General features: G+C 50.8%; 1 protein-coding gene and 1 long non-coding RNA gene across 6 annotated transcripts in view; both read right to left on the bottom strand.

Annotated features, from left to right (window-relative positions):
• NOS2 (nitric oxide synthase 2) overlaps window positions 1–9,903 on the bottom strand; it is a 45,904-nt gene extending 36,001 nt beyond the window's left edge. Inside the window, exons 1-2 of one of the 5 annotated variants that reach the window (XM_074388476.1) lie at window positions 9,373–9,903; window positions 6,886–7,068 (exon numbers count right to left, since the gene is read on the bottom strand). In XM_074388476.1, coding sequence (XP_074244577.1) covers window positions 6,886–6,995 — 110 coding nt within the window. In that variant the 5' untranslated portion in view covers window positions 6,996–7,068; window positions 9,373–9,903. The remainder of the gene's footprint in view (window positions 1–6,885; window positions 7,069–9,372) is intronic. The other 4 variants (XM_074388477.1, XM_074388478.1, XM_074388479.1 and 1 more) reach the window with 4 other exon arrangements.
• Window positions 9,904–13,197: 3,294 nt separating this feature from the next.
• Window positions 13,198–18,781, bottom strand: part of LOC141581942 (uncharacterized) — a 31,677-nt gene continuing 26,093 nt past the window's right edge. Inside the window, exon 3 of the long non-coding RNA XR_012514768.1 lies at window positions 13,198–13,583. This is a non-coding gene — a long non-coding RNA (uncharacterized LOC141581942). The remainder of the gene's footprint in view (window positions 13,584–18,781) is intronic.

Below are 18,781 nucleotides of genomic sequence, written 5' to 3'. Positions count from 1 at the left end.
CATTTACCCCATCTATTACAAAGTATCATTTTTAAAAGTTGCCTAAAAATCCATCATGTAGATTGGCCATGGTTAGCCTGGTCCCATCGTCCATGGCTGGATGTTAGATTGTGTCTAGTTTTGCCCTCATATAAATAATGCCTTAAACTGTATACATGGTCTGATGCTGGCCGTGTGTGTGTGTGTGTGTGTGTGTGTGTGTGTGTGTGTGTGTGTGTACAAGTACAGAAAAACACCTCGGGGGAATGCTAGTAAATGTTAGCAGTGACTAGCATTAAGTGATAAGACCATGGGCAATTTAACTTTTCTTATACTTTTCCACATCTTCCAACTTTTTACAGTAACCATGAATTCCTTTCATAATTGGGCAATTCTTTAAATTTGAAAAATGAGTACACCAAGCTTTGCCCAGTCCCCTCCCCCACCATTTCTTCTGGCTGGCTCCTAGGAGCCTGGGTGACCAGATGCCAGGTGAGCACGTTCAGGATCTGGACATTTCTTTTCAAATTACCACACTGTTTCCGACCCCACAAACGCTCATGCAATTTGACTAAACCCACAGCTGTGCCGGGTCCTGAGGACCCTTAAGGACCTGCCATCAAAGGGAGTACTGGCAGCCGGGCGCGGTGGCTCATGCCTGTCATCTCAGCACTTTGGGAGGCTGAAGTGGGCAGATCACTCGAGCCCAGGAGTTCAAGACCAGCCTGGGCAACACGGTGAAACCCTTTCTCTACCAACAAACAAACAAACCAACCCACAAAAATGTTGCCGGTGTGGTGACGCACGCTTGTAGTCCCAGCCACTCAGAAGGCTGAGGTGGGAGGATCACCTGAGCCCGGGAGGCAGAGGCTGCGGTGAGGCAAGATGGCGCCACTGTTCTCCAGCCTGGGCGACAGAGTGAGACCCTGCAAAAAAAGGGGTAGGGGGCGTGGGGAATGGAAAGACCCAGAACTTTCCATAAGCCCTTGGTCAGCCGAGGCAGTCGCCGGTCACAGCTGCAGACTGTGGCTTGCCTGGGCTGACCTGGGGGCCAGATTCCCCTGCGGTTCCCACGCCTCCCCGCCCGCCTACCTCGCCTTACATCAAGGGTAGTGGTGGGGACAGGTGGGGACGGGGTGGTGCCCTGGGAAATGGATCGCATTGGTGAAAGAAGAACCTCCTTGCTCTCTTAACCATATTTGATCCAAAGAGTGTAGCAACTTTCAACCCCAGTGCTGAAAACTTTCAAAAACTCCCAAGTGCTGAAATGCGCAGCGCAACTCAACCCGCATGGACGCCTCTCGTGACACATGCGGGGCGGTCAGGGCTCCTCAACTGCGACCTCCACACTTTCTAAACGAAGAAAACGTCTCAGTAAACCTTCAGGAACCCCACAGGGCGCACATCCCCGCCCTCCGATTTCTCCGAGAGGGGCTGGGAGCCACGCCCAGGCTCAGAACCCACCGCTTCCATCCCAGGGTGGACCCCAGCCCGCAGGGTACCTGGCTCGGCGCGGGCAGCAGACCGGCCTCGGCCGGAGGATCCTGCGGAGCAGCCGGCACAGCCGGGGCCCGGCGGCCTCGCACGCCGCGCCCAGCCCCTCGCGCATGGCGGGGCTCCTCAGGCGCAGCTCCGCGGGCTCCCCGCGCCTCCCTGAGCCCGCGCTTTATAGCTCAGACCCCGTGGCCACCGCCCCGGGGCGGGGCGAGCCAAGGAGCGGCCCGGGCTCTTCAACCGCGCGATGTCCCCGGCCGGGCCGCCCCGCCCCGCCTTCCCCGGTGATCCCCAGCCCCAAGCACCCAGGGGCGCGCGGCCGGCATCCGCCGCGGAGTTCGGATGGCACAGGACCGTGTCTGGGCTAAGAGCCTGGGGTGGTGTCGGGCCTCGGGTTTGTTTATTCCCCATAAAAATCTCAATAAAGGTTATCATCATTACCACATTGTGCGGTGCTTTCTAGTTTACAGAACAAATTTCCTTTCTGTCATTTCGTCCAATCCTTACTAAATACGGTCAAGAAGGCAGCTCTATGTCGTCATCTCCACTTTATTGAGGCATTAGCTGGGGCCAGAGAGGTTAAGGATCTTGTCCAGGGCCACACAGCGCCCCCCCCACCCCAAACCACAGCTCAGCCTGAGCTCACACCACCTCACAAGGCTGTCCCGGGAAGTGTTATAGCACTTGTTATATACAGCATGCTCTCTGCGATTCCAGAAAAAAACTAAAGAAAGCAATGGGTTGGGGGTGATTTCCGTGGGAACATAGCTGGGGGAACAGTAAGTGCGCTCCTGTGCCTTGCAGGCCCCTCATCCTTGCTACCTGAACTGCGCAGAGCCTCCTGACTTTGCTCCACCTGTAAGTTGCTCTTTGTATTTCACAGAGCGGAATAAATGGTACGATCCAGACCCAGATGGGGCAGCAGCCCTGGACTTCAGCGTGCAGGGGGCCCTCCTGACCATGTGCAAGCACATTAAATCCCAAACCCCAGTTAAAGCAGAATGAGAGAGGATGCATATTTATTCCCAGCCAACTGTAGCCCGGCTAGCAACACGTAGCTCGACTTGGTTCTGAATTCTGTCTTCACCTAGATACTCCCATATTTGCCTTTGTCTCTAAAATACACACACACACACACACACACACACACGTGCACACACCCCATGCTCACTATCTAATTGTTTACAAAAGATATAGAATCATCAGTCACTTAGGTTCTTGGTCTCATGACACCTGAACAGATTAGAAAATTACTTTTAAAAATCAAAACATATTCATTAGCTCCCATTGCTTTCGGGATGAAATCCCCTTTGCGTGGCTGCTTCCTCTTCCAGTAATACCCACTCCCCTCACTGGGATGGATGCTGCTCTCTGGGTGGTCCCACCTCCTCCCAAAAGCCTTCTCCCCTGACTCCTCTCTACACTACAGCCAGGCCAGGCACCTCGGCAGTCACCCCAGAAGAGGCCTCTACCATGATGCCAGTGCACCCACACCTGCTACCTCCTGTCTACTCTGTCCCACCTATTCCTGACAAGTTTCTCCAATTTTTTTTTTTTTTTTTTTTTTTTGAGATGGAGTTTCGCTCTTGTTACCCAGGCTGGAGTGCAATGGCGCGATCTCGGCTCACTGCAACCTCCGGCTCCTGGGTTCAGGCAATTCTCCTGCCTCAGCCTCCTGAGTAGCTGGGATTATAGGCACGCGCCACCATGCCCAGCTAATTTTTTGTATTTTTAGTAGAGACGGGGTTTCACCTTGTTGACCAGGATGGTCTCAATCGCTTGACCTCATGATCCACCCGCCTCAGCCTCCCAAAGTGCTGGGATTACAGGCATGAGCCACCGCGCCCGGCCAATTTTTTAACATGGAGTTCTTCATGTACACCTCCCAAACCAGTGAGGAAGGCATCGGTTTCCCCATTTCCTTCCTGACAGCAGAAACTGAGCCTTTTTTCTGTCTCTTGAACAGTCCGGCACACCATAGGCCCTCCGGGAGAGCCTAGGTGGTGTAGATGTTATGACTTTGGACTTGATTAAAACCTTAGCGCCACCATTTCCCGGGTATTGACCTCCAATACATTGCTCAATCTTGTAAAACAAGGGTAATAGTTCCTGTCTCATTACTGTTTTTAGCGGTCGTGTATGCAAGTAATAAGTGGCTCAAACAATTCGCCGAAGAGCGGGAGGGTTTCACTGATGTCTCCACTCCCAGCCAGGTCCAGGCAGTGGGCATCCACATGTACTCGTCCATGGAATGGAACATGCCCAGGACACGAAAGGTGGCCACCTCGTGCAGTGGTCCCTCTGGGCTGCTCAGATCTGAACGCTGGCTCTGTCATTTGCTAACTATGAGATCTCGAAAATTACTTCAACTTCCTAGGCTTCAGAGTCCTCACCCTTAAAAATGGGATGACTAAAACTCATGGATCGCTGGGAGAGTTAAACAAATTGATGTGATATTTTTTTCTTCATCCCCTCTTCTATCTGATTGGAGCCTTTCCACCAGCCCGCCTCAGCATGAAGAGGAGCGGGGAAAAGATGCTCAAGTTAGCTGGTTTGCCACAGGTCCACTGCAGCTCAGGGCCCTCCCTGGGGTCTGACCTCACGTTTCCTGAATGGTCCAAAGACACAAGTCAATACACAAGTCAGTCCCCAAAGACACAGGGATAATTAGCAATGTTATTAGAGAGTGTAGGGGATGAGTGTTAAAGGCTGCAGGCAGCACCGTAAGAGTTTTGGGAGGAGAGAGATTCAGGGTGATATGGAAAGACAGCTGGTGGATTGCTGGGGCCCAGGAGTTCAAGAGCAGCCTGGGCAACATAATAAGATTCTCAACTTTAAAAAGAGAGAGGGAGAGAAAGAGAGAGAAGAAAGAAAAGAGAACCCCAGGTGCAGTGGCTCATGCCTGTAATCCCAACACTTTTGGAGGCTAAGGCAGCAGGATCGTTTGAGGTCAGGAGTTCGAGACCAGCCTGGCCGATAGGGCAAAACCCCATCTCTACTAAAAATACAAAAGTTAGCCAGGCATGGTGGCACATGCCTACAGTCCCAGCTACTTGGGAGGCTGAGGCGGGAGAATCACTTGAACCTGGGAGGTGGAGGTTGCAGTGCAGTGAGCTGATTTGGAGCCACTGCACTGAGGTCTGGGCAACAGCGCAGACTGTTTTTGAGACTCTGCCTCAATAAAAAATTACATTTAAAATTTTTAAAAAGAAAAATAGAAAAAAAAAATAGGGAATGGGTTGTGTCTGGATAAGCTGATAGAGGAATGTGCTGTGCGCAGGCACTGGGGAGCCGAGGCAGGCTGGGCTGGGCCAGTAGGATGGGCTCTCCATTCGGGTAGGGTGCTCACACAGAACTCTGTGGAAGCTTTAATGCGGCCACAGGCAATGGGGAGCTACTGAGGGCTCTAGAATAGGGGCATGACTTGCTAGCAGTCCAGTTGGCAGGAGAGAGCTCAGAGCCAGTGTGGGGAGCTGGAGCTGCGGAGGCCAGCTGGCAGGGGCTGCGATGATGAGACGAAGAGAAGGAGGGGTGAAGCCACTGTCCCTCTACAGCCCTTAGAATCTGAAGTGCCAGCAGAACACCCTGTGTTCTCACCTCTTGTTCTCTTAGCCACCTCGGCTACCACAGCCCAGACTACCTGGTTTCAAAGCCTTCTCCTCCAGTTTACCTGCCACACCACACCTGGACTGTCCTGCTCAAGGACCTACAATGGCTCCCTACTGCCAGGCAGAACAAGTCCAAATCTCCGACTCTGCCTTCAAGCCTTCATTCTCTAGCCTGGCTGTGCCTATCCCAGCCCCCAGTCCACTCCTGGCCAAGTGCGGTCCAGCTCATTTCTGCCTCTGAGTCTCTGCTCACCTCACCCCTCTTCCTGAATGTCCTTGCTACTTCTCTGCACCCATCTACATTCTACCCGTACTTCCAAGGCCACAGAGTCCACCTGACTTCTGCGATGCCCCTAGAGGGAACTCTGTTTAATGTTGCTCTACCACCTCCTAGCTGCCAGCACCACCACTCATGATGGCAATGCCAACAGTACCATTTGCTGAGCACTTACTCCGGGTCAGGCACTGTGCTAAGTTGCTTGCATGGGAAATCTCGTTTAATCCTTATCCCAAATCCAGTAAATCACCATTGCTACCCTCTTTTTACAGAGGAGGAAATTGGGGCTCAGAGGTTAGGGGACGTGCCGACAGGTACAGGGCTACTGAGTGGCAAAGCCACTTGCTCATCCCCAAGCCCATCTTCTTAGCCATTGGAGTTTTTTGACGCCTCTGACAGATACACTCAGGGCCATGATGGCGCACACCTCCAGGGGGCGCCCTGCCTTTTGTAGTCCATGGGAAAGGCCCCTCTGAGGTGGTGGGGCTGTGGGGCTGTGTGGTGCCCTGTGCAGATGGGGGCTTTGTTTTGAGTTACGCAATTGTGTTTTTGCAGATTGCCTTGTCTTTCCACCTGAGCAAGCCTCAAGCCTGTGCCCTGACTCCTTCATTGACTCACTCATTCTCTTGGTTCTGCCCTGGGAGGAGGGACGGTCCTGGGGAGGAGGGACATGAAGAATCCAACTCTGGACTCCAATTCCAACTCTGTAATTACTGGTCATTCAAGCTGGGGAAAGTCATAAATCTATCAGCGTTTCTATTTCCTCCTATGTGAAAAGCGTCAATCACACAAAGTTCACAGAGCCGGGGCAGAGATCAGTTGATATGCAAAGTATGTAAAGTGGCTTGTGTAGCTCTGGCAAGGGCAGGTATTCAGATGGCTATGAACCCTGATGTGGACTGAGCGCCTGCTCTGTGCAGGCACGGTGCTGAGTGCTGCAGATCATTTCATCCTCAGCACACTGTGAGGAGTGCCCCCTCGGGCTCCTCATACCGCAGGTCAGCACTAAGGTTCAGAGAGGTTAACTTGCTCCAAGTCACACAGCCAGCAAGAGGCAGCACCGGGCAGCCAGTGCCACCAGCATAGGACTTGGAACTAGTTTGTCTAACATCCTGATACCCTTCACTGGGATGATACTCAAAGCATCTATCGAGAGGTGAATTGGAATAGACGCAGGCCAGGATGCCGATCCCCCACCCCCAGACCCCTCTTCGGTTCCCACCACCAGGCTCTACTGCCTCCCATTCTCAGGTCAAGCTCCTTCTCATATTCTTCCCCCAGAGATTCCAAGCTCCTTCGGGGCCAGCCCCGTGCCATGTCCCTTCCTCCTCCACATACTGTCGTCAGTCACAGCAAGACGCCCAATCATCAGCGACTTCATTGAATTCTAACAGGGACTTCCAAGAAGAAACAAGATCAGATCTCAAGTGAGAGAGGAGGAGCAGAGAGAGGAATTCTGAGTCACTGGCGCCGACATGGCATGGGTGCCCAAGGAGACAGCGAGAGGTGCCCCCAGGGAACACTCACCTGGAGGTGGCACAGGGGGCTTTGCCCACATTGTTGTTGATGTCTTTTCCCTCCGTCGTTACATCCTGGCGGAATGTGGCTTTGAACAGAAACCTCCAAGGACAGGCCATCTTTGCGGCTTCGCAAAGCAGGTCACTTATGTCACTTCTCTGGATTTGAGCTCAGACGTTCTTCACTGTGGGGCTGAAGAAGGAAAGCAGTGGTGAGGGAAGGTTGAAGAGTTTACAGCATTGGGCTTCTCAATGGGGTTGTCTCGCTGAACGAACGCCAGCATGAGCCCCTTCATCAGTGCTTTGCAACCTCTGTCTCTATTTGGGGGTTGGAATGGGGAGGCTTCGGACACAGACTTAATTCTGTAAAGCCACCTAACAGTCTAAAGGAAAAACACTGGACCCCCTCCTCCACTGCCATGTAACAAGGACAAACTACATGTCGTACATGTCCCATGGGCCTCCTGAGCGGGACCTGCTGGTCCACTGTTCCCAGCTGGGCTTCATCGCCAGCTCCAGGCAGGGTGAGGAAGAGCCAGGAGGTCACTGAAACAGGAGTGCCTTTGCCTGACCCTGAAAGACGCTTTCCAGCAGCTCTCATTAGCAACTGTAGTTTTAGGTCTGTTACTGGGAAAAGCACTCAAGCCGTAGCTGCCATTCTTTTAAAGATTTTGCAGTTGTTCTAAGTCAGCATTATCACTTGCTCATCTTTTATTACATGGGGAGAAACTATTTGTGAAAAACGCACTCAGCTCTAAAAATCTGAGATCATCTCCTTTGAAACAGACAAGAGAAAGATCAAAGACGCAGAAACTGTCTTTCTAAGACAATGCAGTGAATATAGTCCATGTAAGAATTCTAGGCCAGGCTCAGTGATTCATGCCTATAATCGCAGCACTTTGGGAGGCCGAGGCAGGAGGATCACTTGAGCCCAAGAGTTTGAGTTCATACTGGGCAACATGGGGAGACCTTGTGTACAAAAAAATTAAAAAATCGGCCGGGCGCGGTGGCTCAAGCCTGTAATCCCAGCACTTTGGGAGGCCGAGGCGGGTGGATCATGAGGTCGAGAGATCGAGACCATCCTGGTCAACATGGTGAAACCCCGTCTCTACTAAAAATACAAAAAATTAGCTGGGCATGGTGGCACATGCCTGTAATCCCAGCTACTCAGGAGGCTGAGGCAGGAGAATTGCCTGAACCCAGGAGGCGGAGGTTGCGGTGAGCCGAGATCGCGCCATTGCACTCCAGCCTGGGTAACAAGAGCGAAACTCCGTCTCAAAAAAAAAAAAAAAAAAAAAAAAAAAAAAAAAAAATTAAAAATTAAGCAGGCACGGTGTCTTGTGCCTGTGGTCCCAGTTACTCAGGAGGCTGAGACAGAAGGATCGCTTGAGCCTGGGCAGTCAAGGCTGCAGTGAGCTGTGATCACGCCACTGCACTCCAGCCTGGGCAACAGAGTGAGACCCTGTCTCCAAATAAAAAAAAAAAAAAGAGAGAGAGGAGGAAGGAAGAAAGGAAGGAAGGAAGGAAGGAAGGAAGGAAGAGAGAGAGTGAGGAAGGGAGGAGGGAAGACAGATGCTGGTCTAGAACTCCTGAGCTCAAGTGATCTGCCCACCTCAGCCTCCCAAAGTGCTGGGATTACAAGGGTGAGCCACCGCGCCTGGCCTCTAATTTCATTCCTTATGGTGCCTCAGATACAGCATTCCTATACATATGCGTTTGTCCGTCATAAAAGAAAAATAATAACTACATTAGGGAGGCGTTGAGAAGCAAAAGGAAAAGAATCGCGCTTGATCTCACCGTCCAACTCACTGCTGCCACCGCCTGCTAATCTCCTTCCTGTCTTTCCCAAGTTAGATTCAGCCTGATAATACAGTCACTTTGTCAAAGATAAATTGAGTCACAAGACGACATAAATATCAGAACTCGAAGGTCTTTGTTGAGTGAATGAGTGGAGAAAAAGAAAGAAAGAAGAAAAGAAAGGAAAGAAGGAGGGAGGGAGGGAGAGAGGGAGGGAGGGAAAGCAAGAAAGGAAAGAAAAGAGCTTATGGCCCCTTGGACCCGGGTTCAAATCCTGGAATCCTAGCTCTACCAGTTATGTGTCCTGGATCAAGTTATTTAACTGAAACTCATTGCTTCATCCATAAAATGGGTTGAATACATCCATCTCAGCAGGATTGGTGGGGAGGTTGCATATTATAAGGACTGAATAAGATAAATCATCTATGTTAAAGAAAAGTCTTAGCAGACACAGACTCCCATTCTGGACTTTTCAGAAAGTTTCTCCTTGCAGCAACCACAGCCAGTATCTGAAGAACAGAAATCTGATGGAGACGCCATGTTCAAATGACTGAACCTCATCTTGGCATTTCTTTACCTAGACTTTCCATCACCTTCTCTCTGTAGGCAGAAAAGTCCCACAATTGTCTAAGCCTTCTCAAACGGGAAGAAACAAGACCCTCTCAAAACAGCCGCTTCCCCAGAAATGAAGGCAACTCACCTCGCAGCGGGCTGCACTGCCTCCCCAGGGTAAGGAGAGTCCAACTGGGAAGACACAGTCCCTGTGCCTTGGGAGCTTCGGGACTGTCTGCAACTGCCCAGTTCCCTCGCCAAAGGTGGCCGAGAGATGTTTAAAGCAGTGATGAGGCTGCGTTCTCTGGAGTTGGAGCCTCAGTTTTCGACTCGTTGCAAAGTTATAAACACACTGGCAGTCAAGAAGTATTTATATTCACCCCATCCCATCCAGAGGGTTGTTTTTGCATAAAGAGCTCTTTTTTTTTTTGTTTCCAAAGGGAGTGTCCCGGGCTGGGTGTACAGTTAGCTCATTTATGACTGTGACTGCCAGGGCCTGTGAGTGACTTGATCTTGCTGTTACATCACTGTGTGGTGCATCTTCAGCCAACCCACCTCTTCCTGGTCCCAAGTCCAAGGTGGCAGCTCATTAGCAGCGGAGCCGCTGAGACACAGGCACCATGGAGCCAGGCTGTATTTGGTCAAGCCACACGGCCTCACTTTCGGCATCTGGGGAATTTTTTCCTCAGCAGGGACTCTGGTTAATCCCTGCCGATCCTCTCACTTTTCCAGCTTGTGACGGGAGTCCAGGAACCTGGGGGGATATTGACAGTGTGGGACATGCTGGAAAACGCTGAGGTTCCTGCAGGTCAGTGATGTTAAATGATGCCCTTATTCCAGATGGGCCCCTGAACTAGTCACTTGAGGTTTTTGGAAGGGAAAGGAAGGCAGGCAGTTGGCACAGAGAGGCCTCCGAGTACGGTCTTACTAACACCTCACCCTGTAGCACTAGGTAAACTTTGGCGGAATGGCAGGTAGGATTTTTTTCTACAGGGGAAAAAATTCCTTTTCTGATAATGGAAACGATCACTTCTTATATTAAAAAGTGATAATTTACTATCATTTAATTTCATTTCTTTTATTATTATTATTTTGAGATGGGGTCTCTCTCTGTCACCCAGACTGGAGTGCAAGTGGCACAATCTCTGCTCACTGCGACTTCTGCCTCCCAGGCTCAAGCGATCCTCCCACCTCAGCCTCCTGAGTAGCTGGGACTACAAGCGCACACAACCATGCCCACCTAATGTTTTTGTGTTTTGGGTAGAGACCGGGTTTCACCATATCACCCACGCTGGGCGCAAACTCCTGAGCTCAAGTGATCTGCCCACCTCAGCCTCCCAAAGTGCTGGGATTACAAGGGTGAGCCACCGCGCCTGGCCTATAATTTCATTCCTTATGATGCCTCAAATACAGCATTCCTATACATATGCGTTTGTCCATCATAAAAGAAAAATAATAACTACGTTAGGGAGGCGTTGAGAAGCAAAAGGAAAAGAATCGCGCTTGATCTCACCGTCCAACTCACTGCTGCCACCATCTGCAAATCTCCTTCCTGTCTTTCCCAAGTTAGATTCAGCCTGATAATACAGTCATTTTGTCAAAGATAAATTCAGAGTCACTAGGCCAGGCGCGGTGGCTCAAGCCTGTAATCCCAGCACTTTGGGAGGCCGAGGCGGGTGGATCACGAGGTCGAGAGATCGAGACCATCCTGGTCAACATAGTGAAACCCCGTCTCTACTAAAAAAAAATACAAAAAATACTAGCTGGGCGTGGTGGCACGTGCCTGTAATCCCAGCTACTTAGGAGGCTGAGGAAGGAGAACTGCCTGAGCCCAGGAGGCGGAGGTTGCGGTGAGCCGAGATCGCGCCATTGCACTCCAGCCTGGGTAACAAGAGCGAAACTCCGTCTCAAGAAAAAAAAAAAAAAAAAAAGAGTCACAAGACGACATAAATATCAGAGCTCAAAGGTATTTGTTGAGTGAATGAGTGGATGAATGAATGAAAAATAGGAGTAAACTGGAATGAGTTTTGACATATCAAAGCCATCTTTCAGGCTTCAGTTGGTTCAGTTCAGGTAAACAACACTCACTGAGCAAAGAGTCAGAATCCTGGTCTCGGCGAGTGCAAAGCCTAGAAAAATGAATGGATAAGTACAGTACAGAGTGATACCTGTAGTAATGGAGGGATGGCATGGTGCTGATGTAGCTGGTTCTGTATTGTTCAGGGAAAGTTTACAAGGGAGAGGATACCAGGGTAGGGTTTTGAGGGATGAATAGGAGTTTGCTGCACTCTATTCCCTGTAACTGCTTTCACATATTCTGGCTATTCCTGCAGCAAACACATGTATTAACCCATTTAATGCCCCCCAACTCAAGAGCCTCTGAGGGAGATACTACTGCTTGCTGGTCATGGAATCCTCAAGAATCCCACCTACTCGGCCCCAAAACACTTGGTTGATCTTCCTTCAGAAAATGCAGTTATTCAGTTATTGGATCTGTCAAGCATGTCATCTGGGGTGCCCCTCTAATGCAGCGTCTGCTCATTGTGGTGTTCTTGACCTGGGGCAGGGTTTGAGTCAGCAGTTAGGCAGATGCTGCCTAAACTGAGCATCAGGCTTGAGGACACATTTGGAATTAGCCAGTTGGGAAGGAAATATAATTTCTCCTCAATCCTCCTAAGTTTTCTGTTGGACAGACAACTGTAACAAAAGACATTATTAATACAGAAGAGAACAAGCAGGGTCATTAAAGTCTTTGAGGCACATCACGCAGGAGAAGCCTCAGTGAAGGTAGCTCAAGGCTGTGGCTTAGAACTCTGGCTTATGGAGTGCCTGCCATGAAGAGCAATGCATTTTAGAAAGTGACAAGATGGCCGGGCGCGGTGGCTCATGCCTGGAATCCCAGCACTTTGGGAGGCTGAGGTGGGCAGATTGCTTGAGGCCAGGAGTTCGAGACCAGCCTGGGCAACATAGTGAGCCCCAATCTCTACAGAAAAATTGAAAATAAATTAGCTAGGTATGGTGGCTTGCCCAGCTACTGTAGCCCTAGCTACTCAGGAGGATGAGGTAGAAGGATCGCTTGAGCCTGGGAGTTTGAGGCTGCAGAGAGTTATGATCACGCCACTGCACTTCAGCCTCTAAAAAAATAAATAAATAAATAAAAAAGAAAAGAAAAGAAAGAAAGAAAGGGGGGAGAGAATGAAAGAAAGAAAGGAGGAAAGAAAGAGAATGCAGGAAAGAAGGAAGGAAGGAAGGAAGGAAAAGTGATAGGAAAAAGGAACGCAGCTGTAGGCTTCCAGGGCTGGGAAGCTGTGAGCAGGTAAACGCACGGCAGTGAGCTAAGGAGCAGGGCAGCAAGGTTTGTTTGTATTTGTAGATGACTCAGGGAAAGCTATCTTCTCATCTCGATGCTACGAAAGCATCTTTCTGCAAGGAATGTTCGTGGCTGACTGCAGGCCGAACGGGGCTGTTCAGATAGCCTCTCTCTCGCTGCTCCTTCTCAAGTGCCTTCAGCTGGAAGTGATCAGGTCACCACATCGGCATATTTAGGGGTGGCATGTTCTGGTTTCCTTCAGCCTGAAAGTGTCAGGTTTGAGTGACAGCTCCACAGCCAACCTGCTGTGTGGCCTTGGAAAAGCCACTTCTCTCTGGGCCTGACTTTTCTCATGACAAATGGTGACAAAAATAGAAGTAAACTTGACACAAGAAAATGCTTTGAGCCATCAAGCAAAAAGGCAGCCACACAAGAATCTATGATCCTTGCTGGGGTCAGAGAGTGACAATTTCCCTCTTGACACAGACCAAGTAGTGCCAAATTGCCTTTTGAAGTAGCTTCAGACAGGTCCCCCATCCACCACAAACACCTGCTTTTAAATTCCCGGTCCTCCCTCTCTCTCTGTCGCATTAAATTCATGTATGTATTTTTAATTTTTAATTGGAGTAAAATTCACATAATATAAAATTACTGATTCGTTATTGTAAAGTGTAAAATTCAACGGTTTTTAGAAGATTTATGTTGTGTAACCATGACCACTATCCCAGTCCTCTCTTAACCGGCAAATAGGAAGAGGAGGGGGGTAAAAACAGTGATAATGATTGTGATGACACAGAGAGGTTAGGAGACTCACCAAGGTCACACAGCAGACAGCCTTCGAGCCGGGACAGTGAGCTTCTGGTACCCTCCCCAGAGCGCCTATCTGCAGGGCCCAGGGCTGGCCCTTCTGCTGGAGGTTGGCAGACATCCCCTCTCCAAATCTCCTGCAGCTTCCTGGGCCTGCAACGCTGCCTTCCTCTTGGCCCTGCCCGCCCAGCGGGCCGCATTCCTGGGCCTCTTCTGCTGATGGATGCGGCAGGTGAATTCAGCTGGGGAGAAATCAAAGGGCACCTTGAAGGGCAGGTGGGGGACAGGTGGGCCCCCGGAGGGTGGTGATGGAGGTTCTGAGGCGGCCACGGAGAAGTGCCCTCCTCCTCGCATTCCCAGGCTGCCCCGGGCAGATAGAAACCAGCACGGGATAGAAACCAGCTGATAGAAATCAGCACGGGAATGTCTCGGCCTCATTATCCTGGAACTGATTTTCCATGGATTCAATTTGATCTGTCCCTATGCCAGGCTGTGAAGATGGTTCAGGTCCGGTTAGCCCTCGGAAGTTAGCAACTTTGAAGCCCTTTCTACAAAAACAATGAGCAGAGCTACCGTTTACTGAGCAAGGCACTTAAACATACCAATCATTTAATCCACACAAGTCCTGTGCGGTAGCAATGATCACTAGCCCCATTTGATAGACGGGGAAATTAAGACTCAGCAAAGCTAAGTGACGTGTCCAAGATCACACAGGCAGGGGGTGGCAGGGTTACAACCCTGGAGTCCCAGCTTGTACTTTCTTTAGCACATGGTCCATAAATACAGCCAGACCCTGGGCTTTCCGTTTCTCATCTCAGTTAATCCTTCAACAAGGCTGTGTGATCGTATCATACTATTATAATACAATCTCCACTTCACAGATAAGGAAACGGAGACACAGAAAGTTTGAGCAAGCAGCTCAGTGTCCCTTGGCTTGTAAGTGGCGAAGCTGAGGACTGACCCAGGTCTGAAACCTCGACTGGACCCCACCTTGTGTACCCACTGTGTGTGTGCCCATTTTGCTACAGGTGGGTACACCCAGGGGCAAGGAGAGGTGGCCAGGAGGGAGCAGGAAACTGAAGCCAAGGTCGGAGCTGAGGACCACCTGGGGCTGAATGTCCCCTCCGTGTCCGTGTCTGGTGCCAGCTCTGTGTGAGGCCACGGAAGGAGGAGATGGAGTTCCCGCAGTGTGACCCACTTCACGGAAAGTGAAAAAAATTGTATTTGGGAAATAGACTTAAGGCTTAAAAAGAGCCAGCTGAAGAGAAAACGTCTAAGCAAATAACAGTTCAGGTGCATGCAGATGCGACACAAATGATAAAGACGGGACGTGAAAGAAACCCGGTGTGGCCCTTTCCACTTGTGTGTGTGCATGCCCCGTGGCGGGGCCCGTGTCCTGCGGAGCCTTCACTCCACTCCACTCTCAAAGGCAGGCACTGAGAAGACGCATTCCTGGCTCCCTCCCACTTCTGATGCTTTAACAAGCTCAAGTCCCTGGCCCCGGAGCCCCATGTCGTTTGTCAAGTGACCACTGGAGGGCGTGAGTCACACAAATTCCAGCAGCTCCGAAGCGGAGGTCTTCCCAGCTTGGTACCACCTTGCCTGACTTGGAGATGACTGACGGAAGCGAAGGGATTTTCACTGGAAATGCACAAGTGGTCACTCCAGGCAGACAGGCCCCCGGTGGACCAGGGAGGTGGACGAGCTTTGCTGAGTTCCTGGAGTGTGACTCACGTTGGCTGGTGTAGGCCTGGCACTTCACTGGTGTTCCAGCAGGAATTTCTTTCAAAGGCTCATTTCTTGTCAAGCATCCCGAGAACACGCTCCCTTCCCTGCCCTCCCATGTGGCTTCCCGGGTGTCTCCCCTTCTGGATTGAGAAATAATAAACAGAGTGGTACCTGGGGTAGTCCCAGGGTGTGGTGGTTCAAGGGGCAAGATTCAGGGGCAAATAGTGTATCTGGGAGGTGCAGGGGACATCAGGAGGGGAATGAGGAAGTGAGACAGAGAAAGGGAGGCAGCTACTAAAGGTCCTGTAAGTCAGCTTTCACAATGTGCAGCTAGGCTCAGTCCCACCAGGGAACTTGAAAAAACGATGCAGAACACAGGGCTTCGAGTGATCCCACCTGAGGGGCCAGGGCCTGGGCTATTGACCCAGCGGTCCCAGAGCATTGCTCACTGAGGCTGCTCCTGGGGGGTTTCAATCCCCAAGGCCTGCTGTGGGCAGAGCAGCCTTCCTTGCTCCTGGAAAAGCCCTCTGGAATTCACAGAGTGCACTGAAACGAGACAAGGACAGACGTTGCTGCTACAGGAGGGTTAGAATTAGGCCAAACTGAGGAAGAGCGATGTTTGATCGTCTTCTCCCCAACTACAGCCTCTGAGGGTGCCGGATGCTGATCCAAGAAGTTCTAAATGCCACCAGGTGCACTGGCTCACACCTGTAATCCCAGGGCTTTGGGAGGCTGAGGTGGGCTGTTCAGCAGGTCAAGAGATCGAGACCATCCTGGCTAATATGGTGAAACCCTATCTCTACTAAAAGTACAAAAAACAAACAAACAAACAAACAAAAATTACCCAGGCATGGTGGTGGGCGCCTGTAGTCCCAGCTACTCAGGAGGCTGAGGCAGGAGAATCACTTGAACCCAGGAGGTGGAGGTTGCAGTGAGCCCAGCTCATGCCACTGCACTCCAGCCTGGGTGACAGAGCAAGACTCAGTCTCAAAAAACAAAAAACAAAGAAGTTCAGCTAAGCACATGCTCTTGTATCATTCCCTAAGAATCAATGCATCTTTGTTAGGCTGCAGGAGCCCTCCAGACTTTCTTTTTTTCACTTAGGGGTCTCTGAGGCCTTGCCAGCTGTGAGATCTGGGCTTTCTGAGTCTCCCCACCTCATATATATCAGGTCTTTGATGCTCTAGGAAAACTCTTCCCCACCAGAGTGCCACCCAAAGGCAGAATGCAGCAACGACTGGCAATTCCTGCAGGGCCTGGCCACGGTGTGCACAGCGATGTCAGGGGCACCATCCTCTATGTGAGTCAGAAGCAACCCAGATGGTCAGCACAGGGAAAGGCACACCGGACCAGCCTTATGGTGACCCATGTGTGCCCCCACCACCAAGAAAAAGTGTATTAAGAATCTTTTGGCCAGATGTGGTGGCTCGTGCCTGTAATTTTAGCACTTTGGGAGGCCAAGATGGGAGGCTGGCTTGAGCCCAAGAGTTTGAGGCCAGCCTTGCCAACATGGGGAAACCCTGTCTCTACAAAAAATACAAAAATTAGCCAGGCATGGTGGTGAATGCCAGCAGTCTCAGCTACTTGAGAGGCTGAGGTGGGAGGGTCACTTGGGCTGAAGAATTAGAGGCTGCAGTGAGCTATGATTGCACCACTGCACTCTCCAGCCTGGGCAACAGTGAGACTCTGATCTCTTAAAAAAAAAAATTATGATAAGAAATAATGTTCATGATATCAGTAGAAAAATAATAACCCCCACCATGCAAAATAAAGACAGAAGAAAATGTGAGGAAAAAAATAGCACAATATTAAAAAGTGGTAGAATTATGGGCAATGGTTATATTTTCTTTAGCCTTCTCTGTACTTGCCATCTGGGCATATGTTAGTTTTATTTATTTATTTTATTTTTTTGAGATGGAGTCTTGCTCTGTCACCCAGACTGGAGTGCAATGGGGTGATCTCTGCTCACTGCAACCTCCACCTTTTGGGTTCAAGCGATTATCCTGCCTCAGCCTCCTGAGTAGCTGGGATTTATAGGCACATGCCACTGTGCCCAGCTAATTTTTGTGTTTTCAGTAGAGATGGGGTTTCACCAGGTTGGCCAGGCTGGTCTTGAACTCCTAACCTCATGATCCGCCCGCCTCGGCCTCCCAAAGTGCTGGGATTACAGGCATGAGCCACCAAGCCCGTTCGTTATATAATAGAAAAGGTGAATCTTTCCTTTTTGAAATACTATCTCAGACATGTGACTGTGCCAGTAATTCACCTTTCCCAAAGGAAAGGAGCCTCTCGTGGCCATTTTCATTACAGGAGGCACAGAGAGGGCAGCCACCAATGCCCCTGCCCATTCTCCATTCATGTTATACCGGTTTCCTGAGCATCATCCTATGTTTTCCAAGCTGGGTCCTGGGGATCCAGCGGTGAGTGACGGCAGGCAAGCTGGCTCTCTCTTTCCCTCTCCCCTCTGCCGCCAGTAGAGGAGTCAAGATGAGTGCCAGAGCCTGTTGGAGGCAGGGCACTTGGGAGACAGAGGCTGCTTCCTTAAAAACAGAGTGGAAACCAAGGGAACAGGCCAAGTGCATCAAAATTCTAGGACAGTTGGCCAGAGCAGAGAGGCTCACTCTTGAAACAGCGGGGGTCTGTCTCTTGGTGGGTGAAGGAAGAATGGGAGGAAGGGAGGAAGGGCAATTCCTCCCGCAACTTAGTGGGAGGCTGTGGGGGCCAAGCTATTAATAACAGCAGGAGCCACTCTCAGGCCTGCCACCTGAAGTCATCTGTGGGCCTTGGAGAGGTTCCTCTCGGTTTCAGTTTGCTTATCTGTAAAGTGTGAATGCTCACAGAGTCCCCACCTCCTGGAGCCTTGGGGAGGAGTAGCGAGGTGATGTACACAGCGCCTGCCCTGCAGTTCAGCTTGAGCACGTGCCTGTCTTGCCAGAGCCAGAGCACAGCCGTAGCTTTATCAGAGCAGCTGCAGGGAGCTGGCTGGCTCTGCCTGCTGCTATTCTCCCAGCACCTGGACGTGCTGGAGCTCAAGGAGCAACATCCAGCTGGCTACCAGAGCCTTTTTACGCGTTATTGCATGCATTCCACACCACCATGCTGTGAGGTGAGCTGTGTCAACCCGATTTTACAGAGGACAAAAGTGAGGCTTAGGGAGAGTAAAGAATTTTTCCCAAAATCACACAGTTAAAGCTGCAGAACCAAGATTCAGGTCCATTTGATTCCAGATGCATCTGGGAAGAGCATCTTTGTGCCGCCACCGGGCTGAGGCTGAAGGCAGCCCTCTCTCACCCAAGACCAAGCTCCCGTAGACAACAACCATTTAAAGGGCAGAGACGGCCCTGGGAAAGAGGCAGGAAAATCAGAGGAATGATCTGTGACGCTGGCAGGGGTTTGGAGGAAGGACTGAGCAGTGCAGGGGTTCCCCAGGGACTTGCAAGGGAACCCCCATACTGGAAGAAAGAAACTTGCACTTCTGCTTCCAACACCTGTGTCTGGCCTGTCTCATCCTGGCCTGCACTTCAGAGCTCCTCCTGACTCAGGAGTTCTCCAGCAAGCCATGCCTTTGCACACACTGTTCCCTGTAGCTGAAATGTCCTTCCCACCAGCTCCCTGACCCACCCTTCCCCTGTCTCAAATCCCCTTCAGACTCCGCTTCACTTAGTGGCATTGTTACCTCTAGGGGTTCCCTTGACCCTCCATCCTCAAGCCC

This window comes from Saimiri boliviensis, chromosome 17, assembly GCF_048565385.1.
Source record: "Saimiri boliviensis isolate mSaiBol1 chromosome 17, mSaiBol1.pri, whole genome shotgun sequence".
Classification (NCBI taxonomy): Eukaryota; Metazoa; Chordata; class Mammalia; order Primates; family Cebidae; genus Saimiri; species Saimiri boliviensis.
This window is presented reverse-complemented; position numbering and strand designations above follow the sequence as displayed.